General features: G+C 34.6%; 1 protein-coding gene across 1 annotated transcript in view; it reads left to right on the forward strand.

Annotated features, from left to right (window-relative positions):
- Nucleotides 1–12,650, forward strand: part of COG5 (component of oligomeric golgi complex 5) — a 273,232-nt gene that overhangs the window by 201,838 nt on the left and 58,744 nt on the right. The window contains exons 12-13 of the mRNA XM_045565445.1: nt 4,035–4,239; nt 11,048–11,209. Of these exons, the coding sequence (XP_045421401.1) occupies nt 4,035–4,239; nt 11,048–11,209 (367 nt within the window). The remainder of the gene's footprint in view (nt 1–4,034; nt 4,240–11,047; nt 11,210–12,650) is intronic.

A 12,650-nucleotide genomic window follows, 5' to 3' on the forward strand; every position in this document is an offset into this window, starting at 1 on the left:
AGGAGCTAGTGATCAACAGAGATCAAATGAAAGGAGATCAGAAAGGCACCCACTATTTTTGGCAATTAGAACGATATTGTGACTGTTTCCAGAATAGTTTCAGCGGCATTGTGGCAGTTGGAAGTCTGCTTGTAGTCTGGGAGAGGCAAGGAAATGTGTGTAGACTGTTATTACAAGGCGCAACAGGACAGTGGCTCAAGTGAACAGTTTGTAGGGTCACGGGGGCGGGGGAGCGTGGTGCCATATTATTTGTATTTGGGGGTTCTTATATGATGAAAGACCATGTTCAAGCATTTTTTGTTGATATTGGAAGGGAGCCAATAGAAAGTGTGAAGCTACAAATACAAAAAGAATAGTAGTCTTGGAGGAGATGAGAAGGGACGAGATGGAGCGCAGAAGTTGAGGAATTGGTCCTGTATAGAATGGACATGTTCCCGTGTCAAGAAAGTTGAAGATTAGAAACATGGGAGTGGAGGGTAGAAAGTTGAAAGGATTCTTCTCTAGTGACCTTTATTTTTTCTGCAAGATAGGGAAGGTGGCCATCTTCATACTGTAAGTGAATTGAGGCTTAGTGAGTTAGAAGGTGGGAGGAGACTGTGTGTGTTTTATATTCCTGCTAAAAGGGAAGAATTGCAGTATAGAATGCATACCCAGTTACTACTGGATTCCATAACTTTGTGTTGCTGCCATTATGAGGGGAAAAAAAGCAACAAAAACCTAACAACTCTAGGGCCCATAGCCAGATTGTTACAATCATTCCATGCTAATGTTTTATATATAAAACTTGTATGTTAATATCCATTAATCTTAAATGGAGTTTCTCTTGAGTTTTAAGAAGGTCCATTTTATTTCCATCCTAGTTTTAGTTTTATTAAATTATACAAAGTAAGGAAAGTTAAATCACAAGGTTTACTAATTCTCAGTAAATATTTACAGTTAGCTTTAGTTCATGTAAATTTTTACTTGCTTTTAGAAGAAGTCCAATGCGCTATCCATTGCGCAACAGAGTTTACTTGCTTTTAATGTATTTCTTGGACCATGGATTTCCAGAACTTAGAAGGAAATGTTACAACCACATCAGTGACTAAAGCAGCAGGAGTAATGGGCAAAACTCATTAACTTGGCGCAATTGACTTACCTGTGTTTTATTCTGGTACTCTTATTTGAGGTCTGAACTGTTTTTATAATGTATTTGAGCATTTTTTCCAATAATACTTTGGAAGATTGTATTTTTTATATAAAATTGAGTTTGTTTTGTCATTGTTTTATATTAAGGAGGTGTAATATAGTCTGTGGTGTATTAGTATTTGAAAAGTAGCTGTTTGTAAGACTGATGTATGGCCCTCAACATTTGACTTTTACATAATTTGCACTGATGTGAATGAAGTATGATATATTTTACTCTGGCAGGCAGATTCTAAGACGGCTCCCAATGGCATCTGTCTTCTGGTATTTGCACCCTTGTTTAATCTCTTCTTGAGTACAGGCAGAACTTGCTTCTAACCTACAATACATACAAACGGGATGTACCTTCTGTAATTGTGTTACATGAGATTTTAACCTCCATCTTGCTAGCAGGCACTTTCTCTCTTGCCTTCTTGGCTTGCATGTTTTGATGAAACAAGCAACCATGTTGTAGAGGTCCACTTGGCAATGAGCTGTGGTTGGTTTCCAGCCAACATCAAGCTAGGAACTAAGGCCCTCAACACACAACCCACAACAAACTGAATCTTGCCGACAACCACAGGAGCTTGGAATTAGATTTTTCCCCAGTTGAACCTTTAGATGAGACTCCACCCATGTCTGATACTTTAATGATAGCCTTATGAGTTATTATATTAACTCTAGTGTTTTTGGTAGATTCCATCAGATTTTCTACATAGATGATTGTGTTATCTGTCAATAAAGACTGTGTCATCTGTGCCTTTCCAATCTGAATGTTAATTATGTATGTATGTATGTTTTATGGCACTGATTAAAACCTCCAGGACAATGTTAAATAAAAGTGATGACTGCAGACATCATTGTCTTGTTGCTGATTTTTGAGCAAAATATTAACTCTTTTCCTGTGAAGAATCACATTAGCTATAGTTTTTCATAGATGCCTTCTGTCAGGTTGAGGATGTTCCTTTCTGTTCCATGTTGACTGAGAGTTTTTATTAGGAATGAATGTTAGATTTTCTTTCAAATGCTTTCTCTTCATCTGTTGAAAAGATCCCATGCTTTTTCTTTTTAGTTTGTTGATGTGGTGAATATATTGATTGATTTTTAAATGTTAAACCAACTATGAATTCTTGGGATAAATCCCCTTGATCGTGATACATTATTCTTTTTGTATGTTGGACTAAATTTGCTGAAATTTTTTTAATAATTTTTGCATATGTACTCATGAAGTATATTGTTCTGTAGTTTCTGTTTGTTTTTCTTTAATGTCTTTGGTTTTGGTATCAGGGTAATCAGTTGATGATTGGTGTAGAATCGTTATTTCCTTCTTAAATTTTTCACTACTGAAGTCATCTGGACGTGCAGTTTTTCTCTGTAGAAAGTTTTTAATTAGGCTAGACACAGTGGCTCATGCCTGTAGTCCTAGCAGTCTGGGAGGCCGGGGCAGGAGGATCACTTGAGCTCAGGAATTTGAGACCAGCCTGAGCAAGAATGAGACCCAGAGTCTACTGAAAATGGAAAAATTAGCTGGATGTGGTGGCACATGCCTGTAGTCCCAGCTACTCAGGAAGCTGAGGCAGGAGGATTGCTTGAGCCCAGGAGTTTGAGGTTGCTGTGAGCTAGGCTGATGCCATGGCACGCTAGCCCAGGCAACAGAGTGAGACACCCTCTCAAAAAAAAAAAAAAAAATTTTTTTTAAATTAAAATACAGGGATATATATATATATATATATTTCTTCTTGAGTGAGCCTTGGTAGTTTGTGTCTTTCAAGGAATTTGTCCATTTTATGAAAATTTTCAATTGTATTGGCATAATGTTCATAATTCCTTTATTATCCTCTTAATATCTGCAGAATATTATGTAATATATGATGAGGTCATCTCCCTTATTCCTAATATGGCTACTTTGTTTCTCCTCTTTTTTCTTGATTCATCTGGCAAGAAGTTTGTCAATTTTACTCATCTTCTCAAGGAACCAGTTTTTGGTTTCAGTGTTTCTCTATTGTTTTTCTGTTTTCTGTTTTGCTGATATCTGTACAGATCTTTATGATTTTCTTTTTTCTGTTTACTTTAGGTTTATTTGCCCCTCTTTTCTATGTTCTTAAAATGGAAACTTACATCATTGACTTAAGAACTTTTTTCTTTTCAAATATAAGTATTTATATAAATTTCCCCAAGTACTCCTTTAGTGACATCCTACAAATTTTGGTATGTTGTGTTATAATTTTCATTCAGTTCAAAATACTTTCTAATTTCCCTTTTGGTTTCTTTTTTGGCTCATGGGTTATTTAGAAACATTTTTTTAGTTCCAAGTATTTGAGAATTTTTCAGATATCTTTTTGCTACTAATTCCTAACCTAAAACTATTTTGATTAAAGAGCATGCTTTGTATGATTTGAAGCCTTTTGAATTTATTCAGACCTGTTTTATGGAACCAAATATTGTTGATCTTGGAAAATATTTCATGTGCCCTTGAAAAGAATGTGTATTTCCTGTTTTGGATTAAGTATTGTACAAATGTAAAATAAGTCAATTGGGTGGTAGTGCTATTTAGTTTTCTATATCCTGATTTTCCATATACTTGTTCTATCAATTATTGAGAGAGAGAATTGAAATCTTCAATTATAATTGTAGGGTTTTCTAATTTTTACTGTAGAGTAAGTTTCAAAATATATGATCTACATATCAAATGCAGTGAATAGTCTGAGAGAAAAATTACTGTTAACTAGCATTATTTTAAAAGGCCTCATTAGAACATGTCTTTGGTTTGTCCTGTAGTATGGGTTATTTATAACATCATCTTCATATGCAAAAGAAACATTTACTATATTTTATTGTTTATTAATCCATGTTATTGTTTTGTTTGGCAGCATCTGCGTTTTTGAAACAGGCATGTGAAGGAGAATACCCTAAATTATTGCGTCTTTATAATGACTTCTGGAAGCGTCTTCAACAATACAGTCAAAATATCCAAGGGAATTTTAATGCAAGTGGAACTACAGACCTCTTTGTTGACCTACAGCACATGGAAGATGATACACAAGATATATTCATACCAAAAAAGCCAGATTATGAGTATGTTTATTTAATTTGACCTGGTTGTTCGCATGTTAAGGATTTTTGCCTCTTGTTTTAATTATAAATTACAAATTGGGAATATACTAAGTCTCTAAATATTTGTAATCATTGTTATTTGTATACCTTAAAAGACTTTGCAAGACTTTTAGCGGAAGTTAAACTTCACCCTTAGTTGAGCATTCTGGTTCCTGCTAGAGTCAATTTTAAAATATAACACTAAGTAGAATGATGAGAGGCTAGGTGATGAGAATATATGGTCATTATATTTTAGCTGATATTTTACCTGTAATTATAATACATCAGATAGCATTATTATTGATGGGCTGGCATAAATGTGGCATAAAAGAAACTGGTGTGTTCAGAAACTACAGGGAAGATAAACCTTATGCTGGGATAGGTTCTTAGTGTGTTAGGGAAAAGCTGAGTACAGTAATCCCTTAGTATCCACAGGGGATTGGTTCCAGGACTCATGTGGAATCTCAAGTTTCTTGTATAAAATGGCTTAGTATTTACATATGACCTATGCACATCCTCTTGCATACTTTAAATCATCTCTAGATTAGTTATAATACCTAATACAACCTAAATGCTATGTAAATAGTTGTTACACTGTATTGTTTAGGGAATAGTGATAAGAAAAAAGTCTGTACATATTCAGTACAGATGCCACTATTGTAGGCCTAACTAGGTTTTCAATCTGCGGTTGACTGAACCTGCAGATGTGGAACCTGCAGATATGGAGGACTGACTGTATAGTCAAAACTACCCCTAAAATCTCTTAGATCACCCATAAACTACTGTAATGTAGCCATATTTAGGAGCTACATTGGAAACAAGTGTACCATCTCCATAAGTTCAACCCAGCCAGCTTTTCCTCCAAAATTGAAACAGAATATTTAAAAATTTCTACTTGAGCATCAGATCAAGTGATTGGCTTTTACACTTTTCTTTAAACACTAGCATCATATTTATTATGGCAAGGCTGACTAAAGCAGTAGCAGATTCTTATCACCTACTGTGTAAGAAAAATGTTGGATAAATTCATGAGTGCTGTTTAAATAATTGTTTCTCTTTTAATTTTTTTTCTAAATAACATAGTTGAGTCTCACACCACTCTTAACTATAGCGGTTAAGAGTTCTGACTGGCAAAATATAATATATAAAATTTCTGTCTAGAGTCAGGCACAGTAGTGGGTTCCCATAGTCCCAGCTATTCGGGAGGATCTCTTGAGCCCTGGAGTTCAAGGTCAGCCTGGGCAACATAGCAAGACCTTGTCTCTCTAAAAAATAATAAATAAAAAGAAGTAGTTCTGACTGGCAAAGTAAGTGGCCAGAATAGGGGTGGAGTGATAGAATGAGTCTAGATTGTCTTCTCAGTAACTTTTATGATAAATAATGAGATTAGATAAAGCCTAACAGAAGAGGGGACTAGAGGGCTGAACCCATATCTGTTGATCTACAAAGATTTAATGATATATTACATATTTTAAAAGTATATATAATATAGCATATATATTTAATACTATTCTATTTCTGGCTTAGTTTTATTTTTAAATCCATATGGATACACTAAAAAAGGTGTAGAAATATACAAAGCAAATAGTCATAGTTTATCTCCAGGAGGAGAATGATTATTTTGTATTTTCTGCTTTTATTTGAAATGGATGTATGTTACATGTGTTTTTTTTAAAAAAAAAAAAAAAGCAAAGCTGGGCCCAGTGGCTCACACCTGTAGTCCCAGCACTTTGTCAGGTCAAGGCTGGAGGATTGCTTGAGCCCAGGAGTTCAAGACCAGCCTGGGCAACATAGCAAGACCTTGTCTGTACAAAAATTTTTTTAAAATATTAGCTGGCTATGGTGGCACACTCCTGTAGTCCCAGCTACTTGAGAAGCTGAGACAGGAGAATTGATTTAGCCCAAGAGTTTAAGGTTGCAGTGAGTTATGATGATGCCACTATACTTTAGCCCAGAGGACAGAGCAAGACCCTGTCTCAAAAAAAAAAAAAAAAAAAAGGTAGAAAAAAAAATTCATATAGAATTTCCAGGGACCCTGAATAGTCAAAACAATTCTGAAAAAAAGGAATAATAAAGTAGGAAGACTCACACTTTCCAGTTTCAAAGCTTAAATACAAAGCGATGATAATCAAAATGGTATAGTACTAGCATAAGGATAGATGTAGAATTGAGAGTGCAGAAAAAAACCCATACATCTGTTATATTAAAGTAGAAAGAAAGTAGGCATTTAAGGTTTAAGGAAGTTTTTAAAACATGGAGACTAGTCTTTATATTTGCTAGCTTACTATAACAACTTTAATTTCAAAGTGTGTAGAGACTATTCTTTTAATGGCGAAAGAATAATTATTTTGACAATGGTTCTGGAACAACTGATAGCCACATGCAAAGGAATGAAGTTGTACCCTTATCTCACACCATACACAAAAATTAACTCAAAATGGATCAGAGATCTAAAGATTAAAAATATAAAACTGTTAGAAGAAAATATAAAGGCAAATCTTTATGCCTTAGAATTTGATAAAGGATTGTTATATATGACACAACAAAGCACAAGCAACAAAAGAAAATGATATATTGGACTTTCTAAAAATTAAAAACTAAAAACTTTGGTGCTTCAAAGGATACCATCAGGGATGGGTGAAAATATTTATGACTCATATATCTGATAATGGATTTGCATCTAGAATATATAAAGAACTTTTTCAAGACAATAATAAAAAGACAAATAACCCAATTAAAAAGTAGACAAAGGATCTGTATAGACATATTTCCAAAGAACTTAGATGGCTAAGAAACACATGAAAGGATGGTCAACATCGGGAAAATGCAGATGAAAACCACAATGAACTACCACTTCACACCCACCAGAACATCTATAATAAAAAAGACAGATAATAATAAATGTTGGCAAGGATGTGAAGAAATTAGTACCCTTATATTAATACATTGCTGGTGGAAATCTAAAGTGGTACAGGGCTTTGGAAAATAGTTTGGCAGTTCTTCAAACAATTAAACATGGAGTTACTGTATGACCCAGTAATTTTACTCCTAGGTATATACCCAAGAGAAATAAAAACATGTTCACATTGAAATTTGTATGCAAATGTTTATGGCAGCATTATTTATGATTAGCCAACAGATGGAAACAACCCAAATCTCTATCAACAGACAATGGGTAAACAAAATGGGCTATATCCATACAATGGAATATTGTTTGGCCATAAAAAGGAATGAAGTACTGATAATATGCTATAACATAGATGAACCTTGAAAACATTTTGCTTAAGTGAAAGTAGCCAGTCATACAAAACCCCACATACTATATGATCCCATTCATATGAAAATCTAGAGTAGTGAAAGCTATAGAAATATAAAGTAGATTGGTGTTTGTTTAGGACTGGAGTGAGGAGGGTTGGGGGGGGTTATAGCTAAAGGATGCAAGGTTTTTTTTTGAGGTGATAAAAATGTTCTAAAATTGATTGTGGTGATGACTGCACGTATCTTCAAATATGACACAACTGTGGAATTGTATACTTTAAGTAATTCAATTATATGGTATGTAAATTACATCAGTGAAAGCTGGCAGATTCCAGGGAAGGCCAAGAAGGGAGGACTCTCACACTATTTGCCTGATAGCGGGAACTGTCACAAGAAATTTTTCCAAACTGCAGCTTACTGCACAAGTCACGCAAGGACAGCTAGCAGCACAAGGACGGCTAGTCACTTATGCAAGAACACTTGCTTTACACACTGTCTTACAAGCACAGTCCAAAACTGCAAGGGCCTAACCGTAACTCCAAGATTAAAAGTCCAACCTAGCAACTACTGACACTTGCCAATCAGAATTCACCAGCTCTTGTAAAATGCTGCCAGCACCAATAAGCTTTCTTTCAAAACAACTTGTGTAACCTCTTCTTTCCCTAATGAACCCTAATTTTTCCTTTCTTCTCCAGACATACTAGAGGCCACCCTGGTCTGTATGTATATCTCAGATTACAGTCCTGTTTCTTGTATATTATTCCCAAATAAAACCTTTTTACTCAGAGACTCATCACTCTGTATTATCTATGTTGATCTATCTTTTTTCTTGTTTTTTTCTGACAAAAATGCCATTCAGAAGACATATCTTAATAAAACTTTTTTAAAAGAATTGGAAAAGAGGAGGTAGATTAAATTATTTTGAGAAGTTTTGATTTTTAAAAAAGGAGTAAAGCTACTTCTTTCATTGAAATAATAGGAAAATCACAGAGAATAGGTAAACTTATAAGGAGGGGAGGAATGAGAGAAGTACGGAATTGAGGAAGTTCATGGCCAGTGGTTTTGGTCTTGGTGTAAAGCAGAGGCAAAAGTCACCTGTAGAGAATGAAGGGCCGCAAAAGTGGAATTTCAGGTTATTACCTTGAGCTTCAGGTCTCTTGATGTTAAGGGGTTTGTACAAATGTTTAATAGAAACAATTTGCTTTTTCTGTGTAATACTTGGGCAGCTTGGCAGCAGATACAGGGAGCATCTAAGATTTTCTTAGTCAGAGCTTTGAAAGGGAGGTGGATTAGAAAAATCAAGATGCTAATGAGAATAGCTTAAAATGGATGGCCATGGATAAAGGAGGACATAAGACCTGGTGGGCTGATAGAGGACGCAAGTAGGAAAGGGTCACATAGCACAGATCACAATAAAGTCAAAGAACAAGTTCTTTAGAGTAAAATCTACCCTCATTTTGGGTATACAAAGCCCAACATGTTTGGGTCCATCTGTTTTCTCTGATGTCATCTTGTATTACTTTCCTGTTATTTACTTGCTCTGCTTTTTCGTTTTTGACAAACAGCCAGGTATGGCCCTTATTCAGGACCTTTGCGCTTGCTGTTCTCTCCTCATAGAAAGCTCTTCCTCTGAAATTCTATGTAACTTGCTCCCCCTTTCCCTTCAGGTCTCCTCAGTTAGCCTTCTCTTGCCTCATCCTATCTAAAGTTGGTTTTTTAAAAAAGTTCAGACTTAAACATATTCTCTGTCTTCCTTGCTTTATTTTTCTCTCAGCACTTATCATTTTCATATTCCATATTTAACTTACTTTAAGATTTTTATTTATGTTTTGTGTATCTCGCTTGTTAACATTTACAAAATTCCTTAAGAAGACAAGGAATTTTTTTTTAACCGAATTGACTACCATATTTCTGCACTAGGAAATACTTGGCAAATTGTAGAGACTTAATATTTGTGGGAAGTAAACAGATATTAATAGGAGACAGTGGGGCATGTGGAAAGTTGTCTTGAAACTTGGAGATCTTAGAAGTGGAGCAGTTCAAAACAATGATGCAAATTTGGAAGCTCCATCATAAAGGTAAAATAAAGGACATTATATATGTAGGCTTGTAATACAGGACAGGTTTGAGAAGAGTTATGTGGTTTGACACTGTAGTCACCAAGAATTTTTACAGCAGATTTGGAGAATAAGAAGAGTGTTTGTACTTATAATTCAATGCCAAAATTTCTGCAGAAGAGGGAAGAGGCTTCTTAAGGTCAGTAGACAACATGAGCAAAAATAGAGAAGACATTTAAATAGATGGTACGGACTTCAATAGAGGATTGCCTCAGACAGATTTAGATACTCAGTTCCTCTGTGCTCCCATTGTGGTCCTTGTGCCTTCTTCTATTATAGAAGGTATTATAATTAGCACTTTACCTGCCCATTTCTTCACTAGACTGAAAAGCACTCTTAATCTGTTTTTTCCCAGCACTTAACAAAGTGCCTGGTGCATAGTATTCTCAGTAAATATGTGCTGAGTGAGATATTTACTGAATGAGAAAGCATTAAGAGATAACTATGGAATTATGATGTAGGTGCCAAGAGCATTCTGGCCTTTGGGTCTTGTCAGTTGACCAGAGGGTGAGAAAAAGAGATAACCAGGTTTCATACACATGAAAGAGCAGGTCAGATGTTTTTAAGGTTAACTTTCAAGATGAAAGGGAATTTGTTCTTTTTTTTGTTTTTTTTTTTAAAAAAAAAGGCAATGGAAGGGCTGGTAGAGAGATTGTAAATGGGGGAATGTGAGAAGATATTGAATTAATTACAGGAGTAAGGAAGCAGGTGAAAAAGTGGTTATAGCCATTTGATAGTAATTGCCGGAGGAAAAAATGTAAGATCCAATAGTTTGATTACTAAATGAAAATCAAAGGTTAAGAAGGAAAGAAGTGTTTAGCAATTTAGAGGTTTTATTTTGAGAACAATATTGTAAAACAAATTAGCTTAAAAGTCCAGGGTTATCTGTGTAGGACTTTCACAAATACTTTTTGTCATTCTTGTTAGTAAAACAAGAGCAGACTGGCAAAGCCTAGATCTGTACACTTCCCTTTCAGACAGTGAACTTTATAGGAGGTGGCAGCTGTGGGTGGAAAGGGCCAAGCTAATGGAGCAGGTCTCTGCAGTCTGGTCCCTCTTATGCATTGCTTGATACTCGATAAAAGTAGGATTTGCCAAGTACAGGCATAGCCCCCATTAGCATTAATAGGATTTTACTGTGTTATTCTTTTAGGAGACAGGCAATACAGTAGGTATTAGTGCACATTGCATGTATAGCTAGGATTTATGTGTAAATTAAAATATTTATGTAATCTTTAGTTATGAAATGTATTTGTAAATATATTTATAATTTTGAAGTAAATTCTTCTTTTTGTTAATGTGTAGTTACATTTTTTATGGGAGATACATTTTTTAAAAAGGTATTTACAGACTGATACAAAAACATTTAGTTTTGTATAATTTAAGTTAGTTTTTAAAACCTTTTGTTCCCACAGTCCAGAAAAGGCTTTGAAAGACTCACTGCAACCCTATGAGGCTGCTTACCTGTCAAAATCCTTATCACGACTCTTTGATCCTATCAACTTGGTTTTTCCCCCTGGTGGTCGTAATCCTCCTTCCTCTGATGAACTTGATGGTATCATTAAAACTATAGCAAGGTATGTATTTTTTATGTAATGGCATGCGGTAAGATGACTGCTACATTTGTTAGTAATGTATAATAGCATTAAATAACATTTTAATTTATCTCAAATTATTCAAGTAATTAGGCCAGCAATTAAATTGAGTTTTGTAGTGAATGAGTGCACACATAGTAAGTACTTGAGATTCCAATTAATGAAATCATTTAAATATAATCTAAAAGTAGTTTATTATAATTATTCTGCATCTTGCCAAGGATGCAAAGTAAACCTAGCTCTTTACACCATAGTGAATTCCTAATATTACATAGGAATGTAAATATAAAAAATAATTTTATAAATTGAGAAACTACACCACAGAGGTTAATGTTTTTTTATCCTAAACCCAGAAAGTACTTCATGGCAGAAACAGGATTATAATCTTGATTAGCACTCTTGTGTTTGTTATTTTAAGCTCTCTAAGTGAATGTGACAGCTTTTAAGTCTAAAAAGGGAAGGTATCCTAGCAGAGGTGCCACCTGAATGCTTGCAGACAATGTAATTATACTGTTGCCTTTAGACATTTACACTTAAAGTTATCCAGATTAATTTGCAGTTGAGATTATCTCAGTTCCTGTCATAGCTAACAAGTTGTCATAACAGTAGGTCTGTACATTTGAGGTGGACATTTTAGGGTGTAAAAATAGCAGTTGGGCAATATTGGCCCAAGGTCTGACTTGTTTTAGATTACAGACTTGAAGATGGTGATTCTGAGACATGGAAGAGTAAGACTAAAAAGCCACAGGTATATAATATGCATAAGCATATTTTCAGCTGCAAACATACCTATAAAATGTCTCAATTGCCCGGCATCTTGGTCCTAAATCTCTTCACAATTACCTTGATGTTCCAATATCTGGACTTGAGATGTTTTACCCTAATTGTCTGTGTTACCTGTTTAGTGTGGTAGTGATAAAAATGGTACTAGATTCAACCTGATCTCTTTGACCTTTTATGTAAATTTTAAAGAGGCAACTCTTTTTTTTCTCTATGCAATTTGACAATGCTATAATCAAATATAATCTGGAGCTTGAAGAAACATACTTATGCCAGTGTTTAATAGAGCTTAAAAGTGAACATTAATAAAACTATGTCTCAATATTATATGAAAGGCCATTTTTGTCACACATAGAATGCCCCAGTGTTGTTTCAAATTCCTTCAGTTTCTTTGAAAAGGAAATCTGGTAAGTGCTAAGATTTATTCTATTACTTCAGAGATAATAATTACTTTTCTTGCTTTCTACCTGTGTATGGATTTTCATACAATTTTTAACCTCTATTATTCTTTCTGTGGTCTTTCTAAAATACGATTTTTGTTGGCAGTCATATCAAATGCCCCAATTATCCAAGTTAAAGTTGAAAATAAGCATGACAAAGAAATACTTTAGGAATCCAAATTTTAAAAATTTCTAATTATAGT

This window comes from Lemur catta, chromosome 11 (genome assembly GCF_020740605.2).
Source record: "Lemur catta isolate mLemCat1 chromosome 11, mLemCat1.pri, whole genome shotgun sequence".
Lineage (NCBI taxonomy): Eukaryota > Metazoa > Chordata > Mammalia > Primates > Lemuridae > Lemur > Lemur catta.